Source organism: Manacus candei, unplaced genomic scaffold (assembly GCF_025592945.1).
Source record: "Manacus candei isolate 608988 ecotype Guabito, Panama unplaced genomic scaffold, ASM2559294v1 h1tg000065l, whole genome shotgun sequence".
Classification (NCBI taxonomy): Eukaryota; Metazoa; Chordata; class Aves; order Passeriformes; family Pipridae; genus Manacus; species Manacus candei.
In genome coordinates, this window is record NW_026138113.1 from 1,649,957 (window position 1) to 1,670,809 (window position 20,853).

The window sequence follows — 20,853 nt, forward strand, 5'->3', positions numbered from 1 at the left end:
TTCCTGCATCCCTGAGGGGAGGCTGTGCCCCCCTAACTGCCCCGGTACGTTGTGTAGGAGTAGGGGCTGATCAGCAGTGGGACATGAAGCTTCTGTGCTGGATCAGTAATGGTGAAGATGACCTGAGGGAGAGCAAGGAGGCAGTGGTGGGGATCCCCCTCCCAGAGCCGGGCCCAGGGGGTTACAGCCCCCTCAAGCCCGACCGTGGCCCCAGACCTCCCCCAGGCTCCCCACGCTCCGTACCTCCACATAGGGGTAGAAGCTGGTGTGCCCCAGCCCCTGCCAATACGGTGCTGTCTCAAAGTGCAGCTTGTAGGTGCCAGCCTTGGCCTGTCCCGCTGCCAGGAGGGGCCGGCAGCGCCCATCTGTGTCCGTGTGCCTGAAACCAGACCGAGCCAGCCCTGCTGTATCCCCAGAACCTGCCCTGATCATACCCCTGAGCACTGGCCCTGCTGCTGGCAGCCCCCAGGCGAAGGCTGGGCAGCCGGTTGTGCCAGGAGCCTTCAAACAAGCTCGCAAGGACCGGCAGCAGCATTCCTGTCCCATTCCAGTGTCACCAGCTCTCCTACCTTTGTGCCAGCTCCCTCCACTGCGGCCCTGGCTCCACCAGCTGGTCCAGGCGGATGACAAGACCAGCTGCTGGCAGCCCCGTGACTGTGTTCAGCACGTGGGTGGTCAGGGAACCCTTCCCCGCATCGGACATGCTGTCAGCCTGCAGCAGAGGGGGAAGGGGGCCTGGGACCTGTCCTGGCAGCACCGTGTGCCTCCCCTTTGGCTGTGCCATAGCCCAGCCCCTCCACCCTGCTGTGCCCCACAGCTGGGTTATGGGCCCCTACCTCCTTCCCATGCCACAGGGCTCAGCCCCAGGCACCACAACCACCATAGTGTGGGTGCTGGCTGGTTCCTGCTGGGATGCAGGGCTCTGTGCCTGCAGCAGCACCACGCTCCCTGTTCACCTGCCTGTCCTGGTGGGCCAAAGCATGGCGGCAGCAGCCAGCCTGGACCCAACAAGGAAGTAGCCCTGTCCCAGCAGCCCCATCCCTGCCCACAGTGTCACGTGCGGGTGGACACTGACCCCCAGACAGCTCCAGAGAGCTGTCAAGGTCAGAGCAGTTGGGGCAGCTGGGCCCCTTCCTCTGCTGGAGCTCCCAGGCTGGAGTGGGACCACAACTCAGCGCTGTGTCCCAGCAGCCGGCACAGTCAGGCAGCCTCCCTGGAACCAGACCAGCTCCCGCTGCCAGCCCAACACCGGCACCGGCTGACACGGAGAGGCACCCCAGTGAGCTTACCTGGCTGTCCTCGGTCCCGCTCAGCCAGGGGCCTGTGGCCGGTGACACTGCGCAAAACGCCATCCCTGGCCCTGGCCGCCCTTCCTGGCGCCACAGCCTCTCCCCACAGAGCTGGTGTGGCTGGATGCCGCTATCCTGGCACAAGGCTCCCGCAGAACTGGGTGCTCCTCCCTAGCTGGGCTGAGCCGGCACAGGCGGCTTCCCACTGGGAGCTGTGCCCAGGAGCCCCACTGGCACCCACTCTCCAGCAGTGCTGCAGCCCTGGGGCTGGTGGCCCAGAGCCCGGCGGGAAGATGGGGTGCTGGGCCAGGAGAAGCTGCCGTGGAGCTGCCATCCCAGCCTCACCTCCCACCACGGAAAGCACCTGGAGCGCGTTGGCGGTGCGGCAGCCGGGTGTGTGGGGCTGCTGAGAGCCAGCACCGGCTTCACCGCAGCCTCACCCTGCCCGTCTGGGCTGGGTGGGCAGCGGGGGGGCTCAATATCTCACCTGCACTGTGATGCGGGCGGTGGTGGTGGCTTGCAGCCCGTGTCCCCCCATGTCGGCTGCCTGGATCTCCAGCGTATATTCAGGGACCACCTGCAGTGAGAGGCTGCGTCACACCTGAACTGGGAGTGGGCACTGGGTGGGGGCCGAGCCCAGGACTCACCTCTGCCACTAGCCCTGGCACGGCCACAGAGATCAGCCCGGAGCTGCTGTCTATGGTGAACATGCGGGGCTGGGGCTGCTCCGGTGCCTGGCTCAGGATGGAATAGACCACGACTCCATTGTTGGAGCTCACAGCATCGTCTGCATCAGTGGCCAGCACCCGCAGCACTGGCATGCCTGGAGTAGGTGGTTATTGGTGAGCTGTCCCCTCATCCCCCCAGCACTGCCTCTCAGGCAGCAATGGTGGTCCCACCTGGCTCAGCTCCCTCTGGCACAGACCCATGGAAAGCTGCCTGGGAGAAGATGGGTGGGTTGTCGTTTCGGTCAGTGATGGTGATGATGATCTCCATGGGGTCCTCCACAGGCTGCCCGTTGGCTGACACAGCATGGGCATAGAGCTGTAAGAACACAGTCAGCCTGTGTGCAGCCCTCAGGACCGTCCCCCCCTGCTGCAGGTCCCACTCACTCACTGTGTATTTATCCTTCTCCTCCCGGTCCAGAGGCTTCGTCACCTCCAGCCACCCTGTCTCCTGTTCGATGATGAAGATGCCCATAGGGATAGTGTCCGCTCCTTGTCCTGTGATGCTGTAGAAAACCTTGGTCTCCTTGTCCTTGTTGGATTTGATCTGGTGGTGAGGCATGAAAAGAGGGGTAAGAGGGGTCCTGGTGCTCCAGGGCCTCTCATTCCCACACCCTGTCCCCTCAGGGCCATGTACCTGCACCAGCTTCTTGGGGAAGGGCCCCCGGTCGTTCTCAGGGCAGTTGATGGGGGGAATGACCCAGTCCCTCTTCTGCCGCTGGAGGCCGTGTCTGTGCTCTGGGAAGGTCAGCGTGTCCCACGGGATGGAGAGTGAGGCTGCAGGACTATGGAGGAACGTGGCTCTGCCCCGGGGCTCTGGGGTGGCTGTACAGTGCCCCTGGCCCCATTGGGATGGTCCCACCAGGAGGAGGAGGAGGAGGAGGAGGAGGGTGAAGGTACAGCATGACATGGCTGCAGCTGCACTGGCTGCTCCCCCGGGTGCCAGCTGGGGACCTTCCCTGTGGTGTCAGTGACCTTGGCTGCGTCCTGCCAGGAAAGCAGTGCTGGCTTTCCAGTGCTGCCAGCGCCGGCGGGGGGAGCCTTATATGGGGGCCCAGTGCATGAGATGCTGCTCCAGGCTGGGGGGGATAAAGGAGCCCAGGAATCCCCCAGGGCACTGTCCCTCGGGGGCCACAGGACCCCCCCCTACTCCAGCAGGGTTGGAGTGCAGACATGGTCGCCCCCAGGGGTCCCAGTGCCGGCCTGGGGGTCCTGTGCAGCCATAGGCAGCAGAGGGAGAGGAGGCACCGGGATTAGCAGGAGGAGATCGGGGGGGGGGCGGGGGGGGGGGGAGGTGTTACTGCGGGGAGTGGTGGTGGGAGGTCAAGGGTTCCGGGGTTCATGGGGGCACCTGGAGGGATGCACGGTGGTAACAGGAAGGTACTCAGAGATACCAGGATGCCCGGGCGTGCCCACGGGGCCGTGCAGAGGGGCTGGGGGAAGCAGCGGTGAGGGGCTAGGGGCACCGGGGGGGTAGCATGAAGAGACAGGGGGTTGCTTGACAGGTACTGGGCAGTGCCTGAGGGTTGTTTGGGTCTACTGGGGGTTTCCAGGGGGATACCGATGGGTGCCCCAGAGGTGCCGGGGGTGTCCCCAAGGGGTAACGGCAGGTGACCGGGGGTTAACGGGGCGGGGGGGTATCGCGGGTTGTCCAGGGTTGCCGAGAGCTTCTAAGAGGCTACCAAGTGGTGCCCGAGGGTTCCCGGGAGATGCTGAGGGTGCCTGGGTGGTACCGAAGGTTGCCGGGGGGTCTCAGGGGAGTACCAGCCAGTGCCCGAGGGGTATCGGGGAGTGCTCGGGATAAAGGAGGGTACCGGGGATTGCCAGGGACTTCCAGAGGGTACCGGCGATGCCCGGGTGGTACCGGAGGTTGCCGGAAGGGTGCCCGGGTGATAACGGGGAGTGCCATGTGGTATCAAGGTTGCCAGAGGTTTCCAGAGAGGTACCGGCGTGTAACGGGGATTGCTAGTGGTGGCGGGGAGGTAACGGGGGGTACCCGGAGGGTCCCAGGAATAATGGAAGGGTCCCGGGGATTGCCGGGGGATGCCCGGAGGGTGCTGGGGCCGGTCTCCGGGGCGGGGCGGGGCGGTACCTGCGCGGTCACCGCCTCACCTGGGCGGGACGGGGCGGGACGCGGCGGGCGGCGGCCGGCGGCCGGAGCGGCGGCGGCGGCAGAAGCAGCGGACGGGCCATGCGGGGGCCGCGCTCCGGGCTCTGCCCGCTCTCCATCTTCATCCTTTTCTTCCTCCCCCCGCTCTTGCCGGCAGCCGCCCCCTCCCCGGCCCCGCCGTGCGCCCCCCCGGGGCTGCGCCGCGAGCTGTTCCCCACACCAGGTAACTCACACCGTCGGGGCGCGGCGGCACCGGGACCCCCGGGGCTACCCGAGGACGGGCTGGGGCCCCGATCGGGGCCGGGATCGGGGCTACGGGCCCTGTGGGGGGGCAGGGCCCCCCTTGCTGCCGGGATCGGGCCCACTTTGCCCCCGGCCGTGGGGCCGCTGCTTTTCGCGGGGACCTCGCACTGCCCTGGGTGTGGGATTGGTGGGAGAACCCGGTGTGGGACTGGCGGGGGTCCCCGGGTGTGGGACTCCGCCATGGGGCCGGCTGGGCTCCTGCGCTCTAGGGCTGTGGCCCCCCTGGCCGTGGGGCTCGCTATAGGGCAATGCCCCCCTCCTTGGGCTGTGGGACTTGGCCATGGGGCTGGCAGTGCCCTGTGGGACTGGTGATGCCTGTCTGGCCCCACGGGGCTCGTGGCGGCGATGCCGGCGCCTCTGGCCCAGCCGTGGGGCACCCTCCGGCAGCAGGGCTGGGTCTCTGCAGGGTGGGTGCCCAGCGCCGCGCTGGCCATCGGGATGGCCTCGGGGCCACCCTTCTCCGGCCATGGCGTGCGGGGTCCAGCTGGCCCGAGGCCGGGCAGGGGCCCGAGCTGGCATGGGGACTCAGGGCTGGGTAGGGGCCGAAGCTGGGCAGGGTCTCGCTGCCAGCTCTTGGCCCGGTGCTGGCGCTTGGCCTGGGCCTGTTGCCCTCTTCGCTTGGAAGCTCCTGGGGGATTTGGGTTGCCCGGGAACGCGGCCGGAGCCAGAGCTCGGCTAATGGCCGGGGGGGCACTAAAAGCTCTCCTTGGCGGTAAGTGCCAGGGAGAGGCCTCGACCTCCGCTACCACATCCCACTTCTCATCTCACTTCCATCGACTGAGCCTGCCAGGAATGGAGCTGGGCACTGCCAGGCCCCCGCCGCGAGCAGGGTCTGGGGTCTGGCCGTGCCACTGCGACCCCCCTCCGTGGGCAGCACATGGCCCAGGCACCGACCGTATGGCTCCACCTCGGCACCCAGCGGGCACGGTGCCATGTGGGCTCTGCAAGGAGGGACCCCGGGGGCACGGTGGGGTTAGCCCCTGTGCCGCCCGGCCCTTCGGTGGGGAGAAGTGACGTGTGGCACAGACGGGGACTGAGGGCTCCCCGGGGCTGGGGGCTTCCCCGGGCTCCTTGTTCCCCAGACCTGTTTCCCAGGGTGAGTGAGATCCCTCCAGCCCCCCTTACCGCGTCCATCGCGGCTGGGAGGGGCCCCGGCACTGCCCTCGGGGCTCGGCCGCTGCGCCCCCGGGCTCGCTGCCTGCCCGGTGTGCGGCAGCCTTGGAGCACAGCTCTCTCTGCCTCATTCCATGCTTCCCGCAGCCCCCCCAGTCCCGCTCCCCGACCCCCCCGGGCCGCTCGGCCGCCCAGAGCTGGCTCAGCTCCGCTAATCCCCTAATCCTGGCCCCGGGGGGGTGCGGAGTCAGGGCCATGTCCAGCACGGGGGATGCAGCGTGGGAGGGGCGGAGGGAGATTCAGAGCCCAATGTCCTGGCCACGGGGGGTTGGGAGCCCCTAGGGGGGTGACACAGCACCGGGAGGGGGCTGGGGCAGGGCTCTGCCCGCCCAGGAATTTCCCATCATCTGTGAAACAAAGCCGAAACTTCCACCGAAACTTCCACTGCACTCCCGTTCGGCTCCCGGTGTCCCTTACCCCGCTTCCACTGTCCCCTACCCCACTCCCACTGTCCCCTGCCCCATTCTGCCTCGGGACTCTGGGGGATTGCGGGTCCTGGAGCTGGTGGTTGCTACCTGGGCGTGCTGGGGGACAGGTCCCCCCCCAGCCTCCTGACCCTCCACCCTCGCAGGGAGCTCCAGAGGCTGCACGGGGCCGTGCGGGACCGAGGAGTGCGATGTTGGGGTGCAGAAGGACACGGGCCCCATGCAACTGCCGAGGGTGGGCAGAGCACTCGCCATACCCCTCCCAGATGCTGATTCCCCCTGGGATGCCGCCAGACAGCCGGACCGTGTTCCAGTTCCCATGCAGAGCAGGCGCTCCCCCCAGGTAATCCTGCCCTGTTGTGTTCCCCATCCCCTGCCCCCCTAGCCAGCTGTGCCCTCACTCATCCCGATCCCACAGGAGCTCCCCAGGACTCACGCCGCTCTCAGGAGGCAGAAGAGGGACTGGGTGATCCCCCCCATCAAGGTTCCTGAAAACGAGAGGGGCCCCTTCCCCAAAAAACTGGTTCAGGTAAGAGGGGGTTGATCTGAGCTAGAGGTCTGGGCACAGAGGTGGGTGCTGGGATGTCCATCCCTGCTGCATTGGGGCAGGGGTGGGGGGTACTGACCCCCTCCCCATGTGTCCTCCCAGATCAAATCCAACCGGGACAGAGACACCAAGATCTTCTACAGCATCACAGGGCAGGGAGCAGATGCCCCCCCCGAGGGCATCTTCACCATTGAGAAGGAGTCAGGCTGGATGAAGGTGACGCAGCCGCTGGACCGCGAGCACATCGACAAGTACCACGTAGGTCCCTGCTGGGGTGCACTGGGGGGTGTCAGAGTACCATGCCAGATCCCCTACTCACCCCCCTGCCCCACAGCTCTTCTCCCACGCCGTGTCTGAGAATGGGAAGCCAGTGGAGGAGCCGATGGAGATCATTGTGACCGTGACGGACCAGAACGACAACAAGCCTCAGTTCACGCAGGAGGTGTTCAGGGGCTCTGTGCTGGAGGGAGCTCTGCCAGGTAGGACCCTGAGCCTTGGGGGAGCTCTGCATCCTGCCAGCCACGTCCCTCAGGGACAGCCCTGGGACCATCCCCCCACACCCCGGTCACAGAGACATCCCTGTCCCCAGGCACCTCCGTGATGCAGGTGACAGCCACAGATGCGGATGATGCAGTGGAAACCTACAATGGTGTCATTGCCTACTCCATCCTGAGCCAGGAGCCACGGGAGCCCCATCCCCAAATGTTCACTGTCAACCGGCGCACCGGCACCCTCAGTGTCATCGCCAGCGGCCTCGACCGGGAGGTGTGTTCTGTGGTACTGCAGGGTGGGGGTCCCAGCCCCAGGCAGGGGACTGACAGGGTGTCTGTCTGTCTCCATCCCTGGCAGCGTGTGCGGGAGTACACACTGACAGTGCAGGCAGCCGACCTGGATGGCGAGGGACTGACCACCACGGCACTGGCCGTCATTGAGATCGCCGACATCAACGACAATGTCCCTGAGTTCGATCCCAAAACGGTAACGTGGGCCCCCCACCGGGTGGGACCCTCCTCAGTGCCCTCCAGGCCATGGTGCTGACAATGGCCCTGACCCACAGTATGAGGCAACCGTGCCGGAGAACGTGGCCGGGCGGGAGGTGGCCCGGCTGGCTGTCACCGACCTGGACGAACCTGGCACGCCGGCGTGGAGAGCCATCTACTCCATCCTGCGCGGCAACGACGGCGGTGCCTTTGCCATTGCCACTGACCCTGTCACCAATGAGGGCATCCTCCGCACAGCCAAGGTCTGTGGCACCACTGTGTCACCCCATTGCTACCCACAGTGGGGTCCTGCCTGCCCCCCTCTCACTGCCCCTGTCCCCCCCTCTCCCAGGGTCTGGACTACGAGGCAAAGCAGCAGTTCATACTCCACGTGGCAGTGGCCAATGAGGTCCCCTTCGTTGTGAAGCTGCCAATGGCCACTGCCACGGTCACGGTCACTGTGGAGGACGTCAATGAGGCACCAGTGTTCGTGCCACCGGTGCAGCTGGCCACGGTGTCAGAGGATGTGCCACCGGGGCAGACCCTCACCTCCTGCACAGCCCAGGACCCCGACAAGGCACAGGGGCAGAGGATCAAGTAAGTGGGGACAGGGTCTGAGTCGAGGTATGGAGGGTCTCCACTGCCCCCTGCCACGGCACCAGCTCCCCTGTGCCCTCCCAGGTATCTGGTGGGACATGACCCAGCGGGGTGGCTGGCCGTGCACCCTGACAACGGCCTGGTGACAGCACGGGACCACCTGGACCGTGAGTCCCCCTTCACGAAGAACAGCACTTACATGGCTTTGCTGCTGGCCGTGGATGATGGTGAGGGACATGAAAGGGCCCTTGTTCCCTCTCCCACGTGAGGGGCACGTGCTGCCATTGCTGGGAAACACATCCCAGCCTCCAACATGGAGCAATGCTGCCTGGCCCCACCCCTGCCTGGGGCATCTGTGGCCCCACGAGGATCTTGGGTTTGGGACTTCCCCCTTCAGCATCGCTTTCCACTGTCCCTACCCTTGCCTGGAGTATCCCTGTCCCCGTGAGAATCTTGGTTTTGGGGCTCCCCTCTGTCCCCACCCCTGCTTGGGGTATCCACATTCTTGAGAGAATCCTGATTTTGGAGGTCCTCCCTCCAGCATCACTCTCTTCTGTCCCCACCCCTGCTTGAGGCATCCCCATCCCTGTGAGAATCCTGATTTGGGGTCTGACTGACCCCGGCTCTGTCACCCATGTCCCCATGAGGGTCCTGGTTTTGAGGTCCCCCCTGCAGCATCATCCCCCCTCCAGGCTCACCACCAGCCACGGGCACAGGGACACTGCTCCTCACCCTGCTCGATGTGAATGACAACGGCCCCGAGGCCGAGCCACGGGACATCACTGTGTGCCAGCGCAGCCCCGAGCCCCAGGTCCTCACTGTCACCGACAGGGACCTGCCCCCCAACACCGGCCCCTTCCGTGCCGAGCTCACCCACGGCTCGGGGGACAGCTGGGCCGTGGAGGTGGGTGACACAGGTAATGTGAGGGCTCCAAAGGTAACGTAGGGGGTCCTTGACAGAGGCAGCTGTGCCACATTTGTGTGCCCAGTGAGTCCCCCACAAGCCCCCCTGTCTCCCACAGGTGACACAGTGACCCTGCGGCTGGTGGCAGCGCTGGAGCCAGACACCTACAGCGTGTACCTGCGGCTGCTGGACCGGCCGGGCAGGGCCCAGGTGACCGTGGTCACCGCACGGGTCTGTGCCTGTGAGGGGCCAGCGCAGGGCTGTCCCCAGAGACCCCAGCCCGTCACCGCCCTGCCCTTCGTCCTCGCAGCCCTGGGCGCGCTGCTGGCCCTGCTGCGTGAGTGGGAGTCCCGGGAGTCCTGGGGCTGTGGGGATGTCCCCAGCATTGGGCACAGTGGGCGACACTCGTCCCTGCTGACACCTCTGCTCCCCCCCAGTCATCCTGCTGCTGCTGCTGCTCTTCGTGAGGAGGAGGAAGGTGACGAAGGAGCCTCTGCTGCTACCTGAGGATGACACGCGGGACAACATCTTCTACTATGGGGAGGAGGGTGGTGGCGAGGAGGACCAGGTGGGTATGGGGAGTTTGGGGGGCCTGGTGATAGTGAGGGCAGCCTGACCCTGACCCTGTGTGTGTGTCTCCAGGACTACGACCTGCGGCAGCTGCACCGGGGGTTGGACGCCCGTCCCGAGGTGATCCGCAATGACGTGGCCCCCACCCTCCTGCCAGCCCCACAGTACCGACCCCGACCCGCTGACCCTGATGACATCGGCACTTTCATTGAGGAGGTGAGTCTGGAGTTTGGGCCCAGGGAGGTGATACCCACATCTACACCAGCTCAGGGATGAAAAGCTCTGACTCCTCTGCCCCTCCTAGAACCTGAAGGCAGCCGACACGGACCCCACAGCTCCCCCCTACGACTCGCTGCTGGTGTTCGACTATGAGGGCAGTGGCTCGGAGGCCACCTCGCTCAGCTCCCTCAACTCCTCCAACTCCGATGAAGACCAGGACTATGACTACCTCAACGACTGGGGCGGCCGCTTCCGCAAGCTGGCTGAGCTCTATGGTGGCGGGGAGGAGGACGATTAGGGACCCCTGCCTTGCTGCCCCCTGCCTTATCGCTGCTTGTGCCTTGGGGATTCCTCCCCCGCCATGCCCTCCCCCCCAGTGCAGCCCCCTCACCTCCTTGCCTGCGTTTTTGTGGTTATTATCTATTTTTTAAGGTATGGAATGACAGCGTGCGATGCTGCAGATGAGGGGACGGCAGCTGGGTCAGTTTTAATAAAGGATTTGGTTTTTTAGACACTCCAGGTTCTGTGTTACTTTGTGCCCTGGGGGTCAGCGCTGACCCCAGCCCCTCAGTGACCCCCCTAGCCTTGTCCCCCCTTGCCCACCCCAGTGTGGGTCCCACAGCACAGCAGCAGCATCACCTACGCAGGGGCACTGCCCGTTGCCCCCCAGGGTGTCTTTGTCTCTATGGGGTGCTGGTGGGCAGGGGCAGGATGCTGACCCCCCACCCTGTGCTCCAGGGCATTGCTGGTGCCAAATCCCTCCTGCCCTGGCAATTCCCCCTGTGCTAAGGCAGCTGGAGGCCAGCAACCCCCCAGGTTGTCACCCTAGGGTGCCCAAGGGTGCTGGCATGGGTGGGCATGGCAGCCCCCAGCCCCAGCAGGACCCTCAGCCCTGCAGTTCTCCCACTGGCTCCAGGCTCGGCCACTGGGAGCCATGGGTGGAGGCAGCTGGTGGCACGAGGTATCCCTGAAGCTGTGCTGTGGGGTCAGCCCTGGCCATGCTGTGTCTGGGGCCAGAGAGGTGAAGGAGAGGACAGGGGGCTGCAGCACCCCAAAGGGCCCTTGCTGCATCAGGGATTCCCTGGGTACAATGTTTGCTCACCTGTAGAGCTGGGACCTGTGGGGCCATGGTGTGGGGACACCCTGGGGTGCTCCTGACTCCTGTCATCCACCAACAGCCCCTGCTCCCACAGTCCTGGATGGGCATCCACGGAGAGCCTGGGCTGGGTGCTGAGAGTATTGGGGTTGTGGGGGGTCCAGGGGTACCCAGGTCATGCAGAGCATCAGGGGTATTGGGGATACTGGGGGCTGGTGGGGTACTGCTGGTACCAGGGGCTGAAGGGGTATCAGGAGTACCACGGTTCTGGTGAGTGGTAGTACCATGAAGGGTGTTGGGGGTAGCGGGATCCCGGGGGCGCGAGGGTCCAGGGTCCCGGGAGTACCGGGTTCCCGCATACAGGCGGGACGGTACCGCCTCCCATCGGGGCGGGACGGGGCGGTTCCCGGGGGGACCAGGACCTGCGGGGCGGGATCGGGATCGGTTGGGACCCGACGCACCTGCGGCTCTGCAGCAGCAGCTCCTGATCCCTCCGGCACCCACCGGCACGGCACCGGCACTAGCACCGGCACCGGCACCAGCCATGGGGCGGCGGGCGGGCTACCCAGCCCCGCTCTGCCTCCTCCTCCTCCTGCTCCAGGTGAGCCACGGGATGGGGCGGCAGGACCCTGCCCGGGACTCCGCCAAGACCCTCCCCGGGGCAGTGGGACCTTGCCTGGAACCCTGCCCGATGTTAACGTCTCACTCTGGGCAGAGCGGGCACCGGCTGTGCCAGCGGGCAACGCCATGCCAGCCTGGCTTCACCGCCGAGACCTTCGCCCTGACCATGCCGCGGGACAGCGTGGCAGCAGGACGGGCCCTGGGACGAGGTAAGGACATGGGGATGCGTGGCTGTGAGGGACAGGAAGGCTGTGGGAATGTGGACAGGACCGTGGCGACGGGGATGGGACCGCGGGGACGGGGACGGGACCACAGGGTTGGGGTGGGTGTGTTGGACAGGAGTGGGCAATGGGGGACACGAAGCCGTGGCTCTGTGCCTGAGTGATTCTTGGGTGAGCATGGGGACATCCTCTGCCCAGTTCCATGGGGACAATGCTGTGGCAGTAGGGATGGTGCCATGGGGGCAGTTCCATGAAGGTGGGGATGGTGCCATGATGGTGGGGACGGTGCCATGGTGGTGGGGACAGGCTTGCTGTGGTGGCAGGTGACACTGGGGACAGAGCTGTGGTGGCGTGGCCACACACAGAGGTGGGGCCGCAATGAGGCCACCAGTGGTCCCAATATGGGCACTGGTGGTCCTGCAGGACGGGACGGCATTGTGGCACAGGGGCAGTGGGTGCCGCTCCCCGGGGTGCGCCGGCGTAGGCGGCGCTGACTCAGGCGCCGGAGACCTGTTGGGGCCGGCAGATTGGGGTGTGGGTGCACAGGCGCCCATCCTGCCCCACGCCTCACCTGGCACCCAGGGTTCACTGAGGCAAACTCCCCTTTGGCCCCCCAGTGCAGCCCCCCAGGGTGGCTCTTGGCAGGGGGATGGGCACTGGGATGGGCACTGGGTTAGGCTTCTCAGGTTTTGGGGACATTGGTGTCCCACTGTGCTGGCACCAAAGCCCTGTCCCAGTGTGGCGGAGGCACTGGGGAGAGGTACACCCAGAGAAGCAAGTACTGGGGGCCTGCTGCCACTTTGGGATCCCCAAAAGGAGCTCTGTGGGTACTGGGGCTGCACAGCAGTTGGGCCGTTGCCATCTGTGCCAGTTCATGGCTGACGGTGGTGTACCAGGGTGGTTGAGGTGGGCACAGAGCTGAAGAGTACTGAGCACCCAGCAGTGTGCCAGGGGCTCCCAAACACCCTTGGTTCCAGAAAGGCTTTGCCTGGGTGAGCCAGGAGCCAAACCCTGCCCCACACCCCAGGAATTGCATTTGTTGGCTTTGTGGTTGATCATTAACAGTCGCCTGCGCAGAAACCGATGTCCATCGGGGCTGTGCCTGATACCAGGGTGACGGGGCAGCCCTGTGGCACAGAGACTTCCTGGAAATCCATGTTCTTGCACCAGCACTCTCAGTTCTCGTCCCCGGCACAGACAGGGTGTGGGAGGAAGGAAACGGCCGTCTGCCCGTGGGGGCTGTGTGTCACCCAGTGATTCCTGGCTGTGCCACGGTGATGCCAGCCATGGGGTGGCCAAGTCTGGTGGGTGTCAGGCCGTGCCGTGCTACACAGCAGCTCAAAGCCCTCGGCCAGGCTGAGGAGCCGGCCTGTAATTAGCCCGATGAGTTGAGCGCGGTGTTTTCCCTCCAACAGGTCCAGACAGGCCCCGTGCGGCGCCGGGGCGGCGAAACACCTGTGCGGGGGCTGCGGCCTCCCCGGGGCTCTGCTTCGTGGGTCTGGGGGCTCAGGTGTGGTGGGGACATGGCAGGGACTGGGATGGTCCCCGTCAGCCCTGAGTGGGGAAACCTCGAGAGTCTGAAGTCACAGCGAAACTAGGGTGACGTCAGTCATGGGACGTGCCACCCGCAGCACTTTCACCCCGGGGTGAGCCCCCCCGCCCTGGCACTGCTGGGGTGTTGGCACCACTAGGGGTGGCATTGCAGGGGTGATGGCACCTGGCTTTGCCCATGCTCAGCCCTGTCAAGACCCCGTGGGACGTGGGGTGGCTTTGGGGGGCTACCCTGGTCCCCTGTGTGGGATCTCAGGTCCACACCCTGTTTAGCAGCCTGGTCATGCCAGAGTCTGGTTGTCCCAGAGCCCTGTGGGGGAGCGGGGGGAAACAGATGGAAAGTGGGGGGGATCCCACTGTGGGACCCTCTGAGGTCTCCTCTCCTCCCACCCCATCATTCCCAGAGAGGAGAGAGGCCCCCAGGCTTCCAACCTCGGGGAAGGGCGGGCTGAGGACGGCTGAGGAGACTCTCCTTCAGCCAAACTGGAAAAACAGGTTGTGCATGGCCAGGTGGGAAGGGAGGGAGCAGGAGAGGGGGGAGCGGGAAAGGGGGAGCAGGCACTGAGCACCCAACACTCGTTGAATCCAGTGGGGGCCGAGCACTGCGCACTCATTACACCCAGTGTGGGGCTGGGGGCCTCACGCTGCCCCTCGCTGCACCAACCCAACACGGTGCCAGGGCCCAGAGCCAGGCACTGTGCCTGTGCCCGTGGGTGCTGAGTGCCTCTCGTTCCCCACTACGGCTGCACCCGGCCTGTCCCGGCACGTTCCTGCCCAGCCGGCCCCACCGGCTCCCCCCACCCCCAGCCGTGGCCGGGGGTCCTGCCGTGGGGCTGAGCAGGGCTGGCATCACACCTGCAGGTTCCCATGGGCTGGGGCGGGGGCACCGTGGTGGGGAGGGGGGCAGCAATCTCTCCCCCTCCATCCCACAGCCACCCCCGAATTCCTGAGCTGCACGTGGGCTGATGTCACCCCCACTGGTGCCTTCCACCCTGGGCACGTCCCCTTCCCGCGGTGGGTCATGCTGGGGGATGGCAGCCGCGCTGGCTGCAGGAGCCGCTGGCTCTAACAACCCTCTCCAGACAAAGGGTGTTTGTTCAGGAGCTGCGGCCGCGCGGCACCGGTTCATGTGATGCCGGCTGACCACCTCTGCCTGCTGGCTTGTGCCACACCCAGTGTGGTGCCAAGCCAGTGACATTGGGACCTTGCCTGCCCCGGTGTATGGCAGGTGCCTGCTGTGCCTGGGGTTGGGGGTCCCAGAGGGTACCTGGGCAGGCTGGGTGCACCAAATGCCAGAGGCGCTCTGGGGGTAGCACCTTCTTGCTCGGAGGTTAATGTCCCAATCTCACAGCATGACACATCCTGGGCTGTCTTTGCTGCAGATGTGTGGTCACAGTCCCCAGCCACATGACCTTCATAGGTCACTGTATCCCACCTGCAGTGCCTGGGCTGCTGGGACACTGGGTGCCAGCATAGGTGAGCAACTGTGCCCTTGGTTTTATCAGAAAAGCAGCCAGAGCAGTGGCACCCTCTGCCTCAGGCATGGTGGTGGTGACATGCCACACCCGGAGACATGCTGTGCCACAGGGTACACCTGCATGGGGGTGTGTCACGTGCCGTATGTGGGGATGTGCCATGTGTGGTGCCGTGCTGTACACGGTGCTGGGGACAGGGACATGCTGTGCCAAGTGCCACTTGCCCTATTGTCACTGTCCAGCTGGGATCCTATGGCACTGCTGGTCATGCAGTGCCCACTCCTGGACCAAAGCCAGGACAGGGATGCACCACATGCCATGCCCAGGACAGGATCCTGGCAGGCTGTGTGTGGAGCATCCCTGCTGCCACCTGTGACCCCACGGTCCCCCTGGGCCCCTGAGCTGCGGCCACGCCGTGCGTGCCCTTGTCCCTGGGACACCCTGCCCACCTGCTGTCCTGTCCCCAGTGAGCTTTGTGGACTGTGGAGAGCCGCACTGGGCCGCTTTCCTCCCGGACGACACGCGCTTCAAGGTGAGCCGGGATGGCGTCGTTTCTGCGGCCCGGCCCCTGCAGCTCCAGCGGCGGGAGATCACTTTCACCGTGCACACGTGGGACACCGCAGGCAAGAGGCACTCGGCCAAGGTGACCCTGCGCCGGCAGTGGCACCAACACCACCGACACCACAACCAGATGCAGCAGGTAAAGCACAGACCCACTCGCTGGGGTCACGGCAGCCCCTCTCCCCGGTGCAGAGGGCTCAGCAAGGTGCTGGCACTGAGCAGAGCCATTCTCCCTGCAGGACACAGCACCTGACGTGCTGACCTTCCCGGAGCACAGACACGGCCTCCGGCGGCAGAAGAGGGACTGGGTCATTCCCCCCATCAACTGCCCCGAAAACGAGCGGGGGCCCTTCCCCAAGAAGCTGGTGCAGGTACATGGCCCTGAGGGGACAGAGTGTGGGAATTGGAGAGCACCAGAACCCTTCTCAACCCCATCTTCTCATCTCACTGCCAGATCAAATCCAACAAGGACAAGGAGACCAAGGTTTTCTACAGCATCACAGGGCAGGGAGCGGACACCATCCCTGTGGGCGTCTTCATCATCGAGCGGGAGACAGGGTGGCTGGAGGTGACGAAGCCTCTGGACCGGGAGGAGAAGGATAAGTACCTAGTGAGTGAGTGGGGACCTGCAGCGGGGGGGACAGTCCTGGGGGCTGCATGCAGGCTGACTGTGTTCTTGCAGCTCTACTCCCATGCTGTGTCAGCCAATGGGCAGCCTGTGGAGGACCCCATGGAGATCATCATCACCGTCACTGACCAGAATGACAACCGGCCCGTCTTTACCCAGCAAGTCTTTGTTGGCTACATCGAGGAGAACGCCAAGCCGGGTGCGTGGGGAACTCTGAGCTGGGACCACACAGAGCCCCGAGCAGGGGCAGTTCCAGGGTGTCCAGTGGGTTCTGTCTCATGAGTAAAATCTCCCCGGCTTGTCCCGATGTCCAGGAACATCCGTGATGACCGTGAGTGCCACAGATGCAGACGATGCGATCAACGTGAACAACGGCATTATCAGCTACTCCATCCTCAGCGAGGAGCCCAAGGGCGTGCAGGAGATGTTCACCATCAACCCCGAGAAGGGCATCATCAGTGTCATCGGCACAGGGCTGGACCGGGAGGTGGGTGCCCTCGCCATGTCCCAGGGGAACCTGCGGCACCTCTGCAGAGGGACATGCCAAGGGGAGACTGGGGATGTTGAAATCCTGGGGTGCGTCCAGTTCAGGGACTTGACATCCCTGGGTCCCCATCCCCAGCTCTGGGGGTATCTGCAGCCCTGAGCCCATTGGGGGCTGTGCTAGGGACACTGCATGGACCCCCGGCACTGCTGAGCCATGAGTGCCATCACAGGGACTCCCAGTCCTGCTAAGCCCCAGGAGCAGGCACATGCCAGCCCCTCAGATGGGCAGTGGGGACGTCGACTGCATCTGTGCCAACAGGGAACAGTGAAGCCAAAGAAGGGTGGAGGGGCAGGTAGGCAATACCCGGAGGAGGGAATCATCCTGGCCCCTACCCCTGCCCTAACCTGTGTGATTTTGCCCTGCAGACCACTCCCAACTACACACTGATCATCCAGGCTGCAGACCAGGAGGGCTTCGGCCTGACCAACACTGCCACTGCCATCATCAAAGTCACTGACACCAATGACAACCCTCCTGTCTTCGACCCCGACATGGTACTCCCCGGCCCCACAGCCGCTGCTCTCCCTGGGCATCGTGGCACAAGCCCCCACAAAGGGTGCTTGAGGCCACAGGGGTGACCATCACTGTCCCCGCTCTTGCAGTACGAGGGGTCAGTGGATGAGAATGACCCTGGGGTGGTGGTGGCTCAGCTGCACGTGACAGACCAAGACATGCCAGGCTCCCCGGCCTGGAAGGCCGTCTACCGCATCCAGAGTGGGGACCCGATGGGTGACTTCAACATCACCACTGACCCCAAAACCAATGATGGGCTCCTGAAAACCGCCAAGGTGGGTACCAGTCTCACGCGGCCACCTCAGCACCAGCCACCTCCCTTCTGGCACCACCCAGCTCCTTTCCCTCCCCCAGGGCCTGGATTACGAGACCCAGCAGCAGTACCACCTTGTGGTGGTGGTGGAGAATGAGGTCCCCTTCTCCGTGCCCCTGAGGCCTGCCACGGCCAGTGTCCTAGTGACGGTCAGGGATGTGAATGAGCCCCCCATCTTCGTGCCCCCGGTCAAGAAAGTGGAAGTGAGGGAGGATGTGCCAGTGGGCTACCAGGTCACCTCCTACACAGCCAAGGACCCTGACAAGGACCAGAGGCAGAAAATCACGTGAGTGAAGGGTGACAGTGGCAGAGGGCTGTGCTGGGGTGCAGGAGGGGTTGTGCTGCATTGAGCGTGCCTTCATCTCCCCCTGCTGACCACTGGCTCCCCCCAGGTACCGCATGGGCAGCGACCCTGCGGGGTGGTTGACCATTGACCCCGAGACTGGCATTGTCACAGCGGCACAGCCACTGGACCGGGAGTCAGCGCATGCCATCAACAGCACCTACAAGGCCATCGTCCTGGCCATGGACAGCGGTGAGGGTGACGGCCGCACCCTGGGGAGGGGGCTGCTGCACCTCTATCCCCCCGCGGCTCCTGGGGGCCCTCCCCGGGAGCCTCACTGACTCTCAGCCCCACAGGGTCACCACAGGAGACTGGCACAGGGACACTGCTCCTCCTCCTCCAGGATGTGAATGACAATGGGCCTGTGCCAGAGCCCCGGAACTTTGACATCTGCAACCGGCAGCCTGAGGAGCAGATACTGAACATCGTGGACAAGGATCTGCCCCCCAACACCTTTCCCTTCAGGGCAGAGCTGGTGCATGGCTCCAGCATCAACTGGACTCTCAAGATGACTCCACCAGGTGGGTGCCATCTGTGCTGGTGCAGGGCCCATAGTGGGCATTAGGCTGGGGAAGTGCCACAGGGCAAAGTCCTGTGCTGGTGCCAAGGTTGACCCTAAACCAGAGCTGGGGGAGGGTCTGGAGCACCAGGAGTGGTTGAGGGAGCTGGGGGGGCTCAGCCTGGAGAAAAGGGGCTCAGGGGGAACCTTCTTGCTCTCTCCAGCTACCTGACATGAGGGTGGAGCCAGGTGGAGGTCAGGCTCTGAACCTTGGGAACAAGTACCAGGAAAGAGGGAGCGGCCTCAAATTGTGCCAGGGGAGGTTTAGGTTGAATACTGGGGAAAATTCATTCATGGAAAGGGTTGTCAGGCACTGGAACAGGCTGCCCAGGGCAGTAATGGAGCCATCATCCCTGTCTCTGGGGGATCTAAAAGCCATGTGGACGTGGTACTTGGGGACATTGGTTAGTGGTGGCCTTGCCAGTTCTGGGGGAACAGTTGTACTCAATAATCTTGTGGAGGCATTTTCCAACCCAAACAATTCCGTGATTCACCAAGACCTGGTGAAGCTGAACATGAGGAAGGAGCTGGAGCCAGGGGAGTACAGCGTCTTCCTGAAGCTGCTGGATGCCCAGGGCAAGGATCAGATCACGCCGGTCAAAGCACAGGTCTGCAGCTGCGAAGGGCCAGCCAAAAACTGCGAGCGCCGAGCATATGTCTCCGGGGGCATGGGCGTCCCTGCCATACTGGGCATCCTGGGGGGCATCCTGGCGCTGCTCAGTGAGTACCATGGGAGGGGGACGGACAGGACAGGGACAGGGCTGCCCTTAAACTGCTGCCCTGATACCCTGTCCCTCTGCCCACAGTCCTGCTGCTGCTGCTGCTGCTTTTCGCGAGGAGAAGAAAGGTGGTGAAGGAGCCACTGCTGCCTCCCGAGGACGATATGAGGGACAATGTCTATCACTACGACGAGGAGGGTGGCGGCGAGGAGGACCAGGTGGAATGGCTGTGCCTACCAGCCCCTGCCTGCTGGGTCCCAGTGGTGGTGTCTGTGGTTGTCCCTTGAGCCTTGTCTCCTCGTGTCCCCCCAGGACTATGACCTGAGCCAACTGCACCGCGGGTTGGATGCCCGTCCTGAGGTGATCCGCAATGACGTGGCCCCCCCACTGATGGCTGCCCCCCAGTACCGGCCCCGGCCTGCCAACCCCGATGAGATCGGGAACTTCATCGATGAGGTGAGTCCTGAATGAGAGAGTCCACGAGGTGACACCCCCATCCATCCCAGCACAATTGGGGTGCCCCCAGTGCAGGGTGGACAGGCACTGACCCCTCCACCCCCCAACAGAACCTGAAGGCGGCCGACACGGACCCCACAGCTCCCCCCTACGACTCGCTGCTGGTGTTCGACTATGAGGGCAGTGGCTCGGAGGCCACCTCGCTCAGCTCCCTCAACTCTTCCAACTCCGACGAAGACCAGGACTATGACTACCTCAACGACTGGGGCGGCCGCTTCCGCAAGCTGGCTGAGCTCTACGGCGGTGGGGAGGAAGAAGATTAGGGACTCCCAGCTGCCCCCGCCTCATTTCACCCCTCTGGACTCACTTCGGTCTCTGCCCAGGGGTGGCCAAACCCCCCTCCAACACCCACTCAACCCAGTACCCGCGTTCCCCTCACTGAGGGAGGATCGGTGTCACCGTGGATGGCGGGGTTTTTGGGGAGTCTGCGTGTTTCCTGGCCCCCTTGGCTCAATTTGGGCCATTTCCCACCCTGGAGCTGAGGTGCTCCCAGCTGAGGAGGTCAGGATCAGATCCTCCCTCACTTTTCTATGGACAAAAAGGGTTTCTCTGGCAGTCTTCAAAATACCTCGTGCTCCCATCCCCGCACAGCTGCTCTCCCACCGCGCTCCAATCATGAACCCGGCGCTGGAGCAGTGGGGTGAGGTGCTCGATAAACACAGACCAAAGATACGCCCTCGCAGGGAATTGTATTTGCTGGAGTATGTACAGGCAGATTTCTATTTTTCCGTATCCCAGATTATGGCTTGATTTCCTCCTGTATCATGCCAGGTGTAATTAGTGTGCAGTCAATGAAAGGTGCTTTCGGAAATCAAAGGGCTTTCCCGAAATCCTGACCCTTGTGTTTAGCTGTTGTTTGTATTTTTTTTATCATGAAAAAAGGGTCTGATGTGAGCTGGGAAACCAGCCTTGGCCAAGTGTTGATTGTATTGTTTTTATATAAAATTGAAATAATAAATTCTTTTAGGAAAACCTCTCTGCGTGAGGCTCTGTTGGTGCTAAAAGGCTTTACCTCCCCCACAGTTGTAGCCATGGCCCCCTCCAAAAGGCAGGTGGGAAATTAGTCATGAAACAGTTTGGGTTGGGAGGGACCTTAAAGATCATATTCCAAATTCCCTGCCAGGGGCAGGGACACCTTCCACTAGATGAGGTTGCTCCAAGCCCTGTCCAACCTGGCTGTGATGGCCACAGATGGGGCGACCACAGCTTCTCTGAGCAATCTGTGCCAGGGCCTCACCACCCTCACAGCCAAGAATTCCTTCTCAATATCCCATCCAACCCTGCCCTCTGTCAGTGGGAAGGAATTCCCATTGTCCTGTCACTCCCCCCCTTGTCCCAAATCCCCCCC

The 20,853-nt window shown here is 64.0% G+C and overlaps 3 protein-coding genes across 15 annotated transcripts; 2 read left to right on the forward strand and 1 right to left on the reverse strand.

The window, feature by feature from the left end:
• Positions 1-8: 8 nt before the first annotated feature.
• LOC127479096 (5-hydroxyisourate hydrolase-like) lies at positions 9-4,150 on the reverse strand. 13 transcript variants are annotated; one of them, XM_051805654.1, is made up of 9 exons: positions 4,107-4,150; positions 2,652-2,752; positions 2,402-2,561; positions 2,189-2,311; positions 1,937-2,112; positions 1,777-1,866; positions 570-712; positions 244-379; positions 9-122 (listed from the first exon to the last, which is right to left on the reverse strand). In XM_051805654.1, the coding sequence occupies exons 3-9, from the start codon at positions 2,487-2,489 to the stop codon at positions 33-35; spliced, it is 846 nt and encodes a 281-aa protein (XP_051661614.1). In that variant the 5' UTR covers positions 2,490-2,561; positions 2,652-2,752; positions 4,107-4,150; the 3' UTR covers positions 9-32. The 13 variants fall into 13 exon arrangements, with proteins under 13 accessions (XP_051661614.1, XP_051661613.1, XP_051661608.1 ...); XM_051805653.1 differs by having other exon boundaries at positions 2,652-2,799; positions 4,107-4,141; XM_051805648.1 differs by lacking the exon at positions 4,107-4,150 and adding an exon at positions 3,524-3,601 and having other exon boundaries at positions 2,189-2,333; positions 2,406-2,561; positions 2,652-3,001.
• Positions 4,151-4,164: 14 nt separating this feature from the next.
• LOC127479067 (B-cadherin-like) lies at positions 4,165-10,354 on the forward strand. Its single transcript, XM_051805588.1, has 15 exons — positions 4,165-4,347; positions 6,172-6,368; positions 6,444-6,554; positions 6,675-6,830; positions 6,907-7,051; positions 7,162-7,337; positions 7,422-7,550; positions 7,630-7,815; positions 7,905-8,149; positions 8,234-8,376; positions 8,842-9,066; positions 9,172-9,390; positions 9,491-9,621; positions 9,696-9,839; positions 9,928-10,354. Exons 1-15 carry the CDS (start codon positions 4,206-4,208, stop codon positions 10,138-10,140), a joined length of 2,562 nt encoding a protein of 853 aa, XP_051661548.1. The 5' UTR covers positions 4,165-4,205; the 3' UTR covers positions 10,141-10,354.
• A 1,004-nt stretch (positions 10,355-11,358) lies between these two features.
• Positions 11,359-20,477, forward strand: LOC127479066 (cadherin-1-like). The gene is made up of 16 exons (XM_051805587.1): positions 11,359-11,539; positions 11,654-11,768; positions 15,274-15,506; positions 15,607-15,738; positions 15,822-15,977; positions 16,050-16,194; positions 16,310-16,482; positions 16,908-17,036; positions 17,145-17,330; positions 17,410-17,654; positions 17,761-17,903; positions 18,008-18,232; positions 18,769-18,990; positions 19,077-19,207; positions 19,302-19,445; positions 19,556-20,477. The coding sequence occupies exons 1-16, from the start codon at positions 11,483-11,485 to the stop codon at positions 19,766-19,768; spliced, it is 2,649 nt and encodes an 882-aa protein (XP_051661547.1). The 5' UTR covers positions 11,359-11,482; the 3' UTR covers positions 19,769-20,477.
• Positions 20,478-20,853: the final 376 nt, after the last annotated feature.

Excerpts from the sequence above, each read along its gene's own strand:
- LOC127479066 (XM_051805587.1), top strand. The coding sequence starts at position 11,483 with ATGGGGCGGCGGGCGGGCTACCCAGCCCCGCTCTGCCTCCTCCTCCTC. Across the intron at positions 11,540-11,653 it reads TCCTCCTCCTCCTGCTCCAG|AGCGGGCACCGGCTGTGCCA; the intron begins GTGAGCCACGGG and ends CACTCTGGGCAG. Across the intron at positions 19,208-19,301 it reads GTGGCGGCGAGGAGGACCAG|GACTATGACCTGAGCCAACT; the intron begins GTGGAATGGCTG and ends GTGTCCCCCCAG.
- LOC127479096 (XM_051805648.1), bottom strand. The coding sequence starts at position 2,924 with ATGTCATGCTGTACCTTCACCCTCCTCCTCCTCCTCCTCCTCCTCCTG. Across the intron at positions 2,562-2,651 it reads TCCCCAAGAAGCTGGTGCAG|ATCAAATCCAACAAGGACAA; the intron begins GTACATGGCCCT and ends CCTCACCACCAG. Across the intron at positions 380-569 it reads TGGAGGGAGCTGGCACAAAG|GCACACGGACACAGATGGGC; the intron begins GTAGGAGAGCTG and ends GTCTGGTTTCAG.
- LOC127479067 (XM_051805588.1), top strand. The coding sequence starts at position 4,206 with ATGCGGGGGCCGCGCTCCGGGCTCTGCCCGCTCTCCATCTTCATCCTT. Across the intron at positions 7,052-7,161 it reads GCTGGAGGGAGCTCTGCCAG|GCACCTCCGTGATGCAGGTG; the intron begins GTAGGACCCTGA and ends CCCTGTCCCCAG. Across the intron at positions 7,816-7,904 it reads GCATCCTCCGCACAGCCAAG|GGTCTGGACTACGAGGCAAA; the intron begins GTCTGTGGCACC and ends CCCCTCTCCCAG.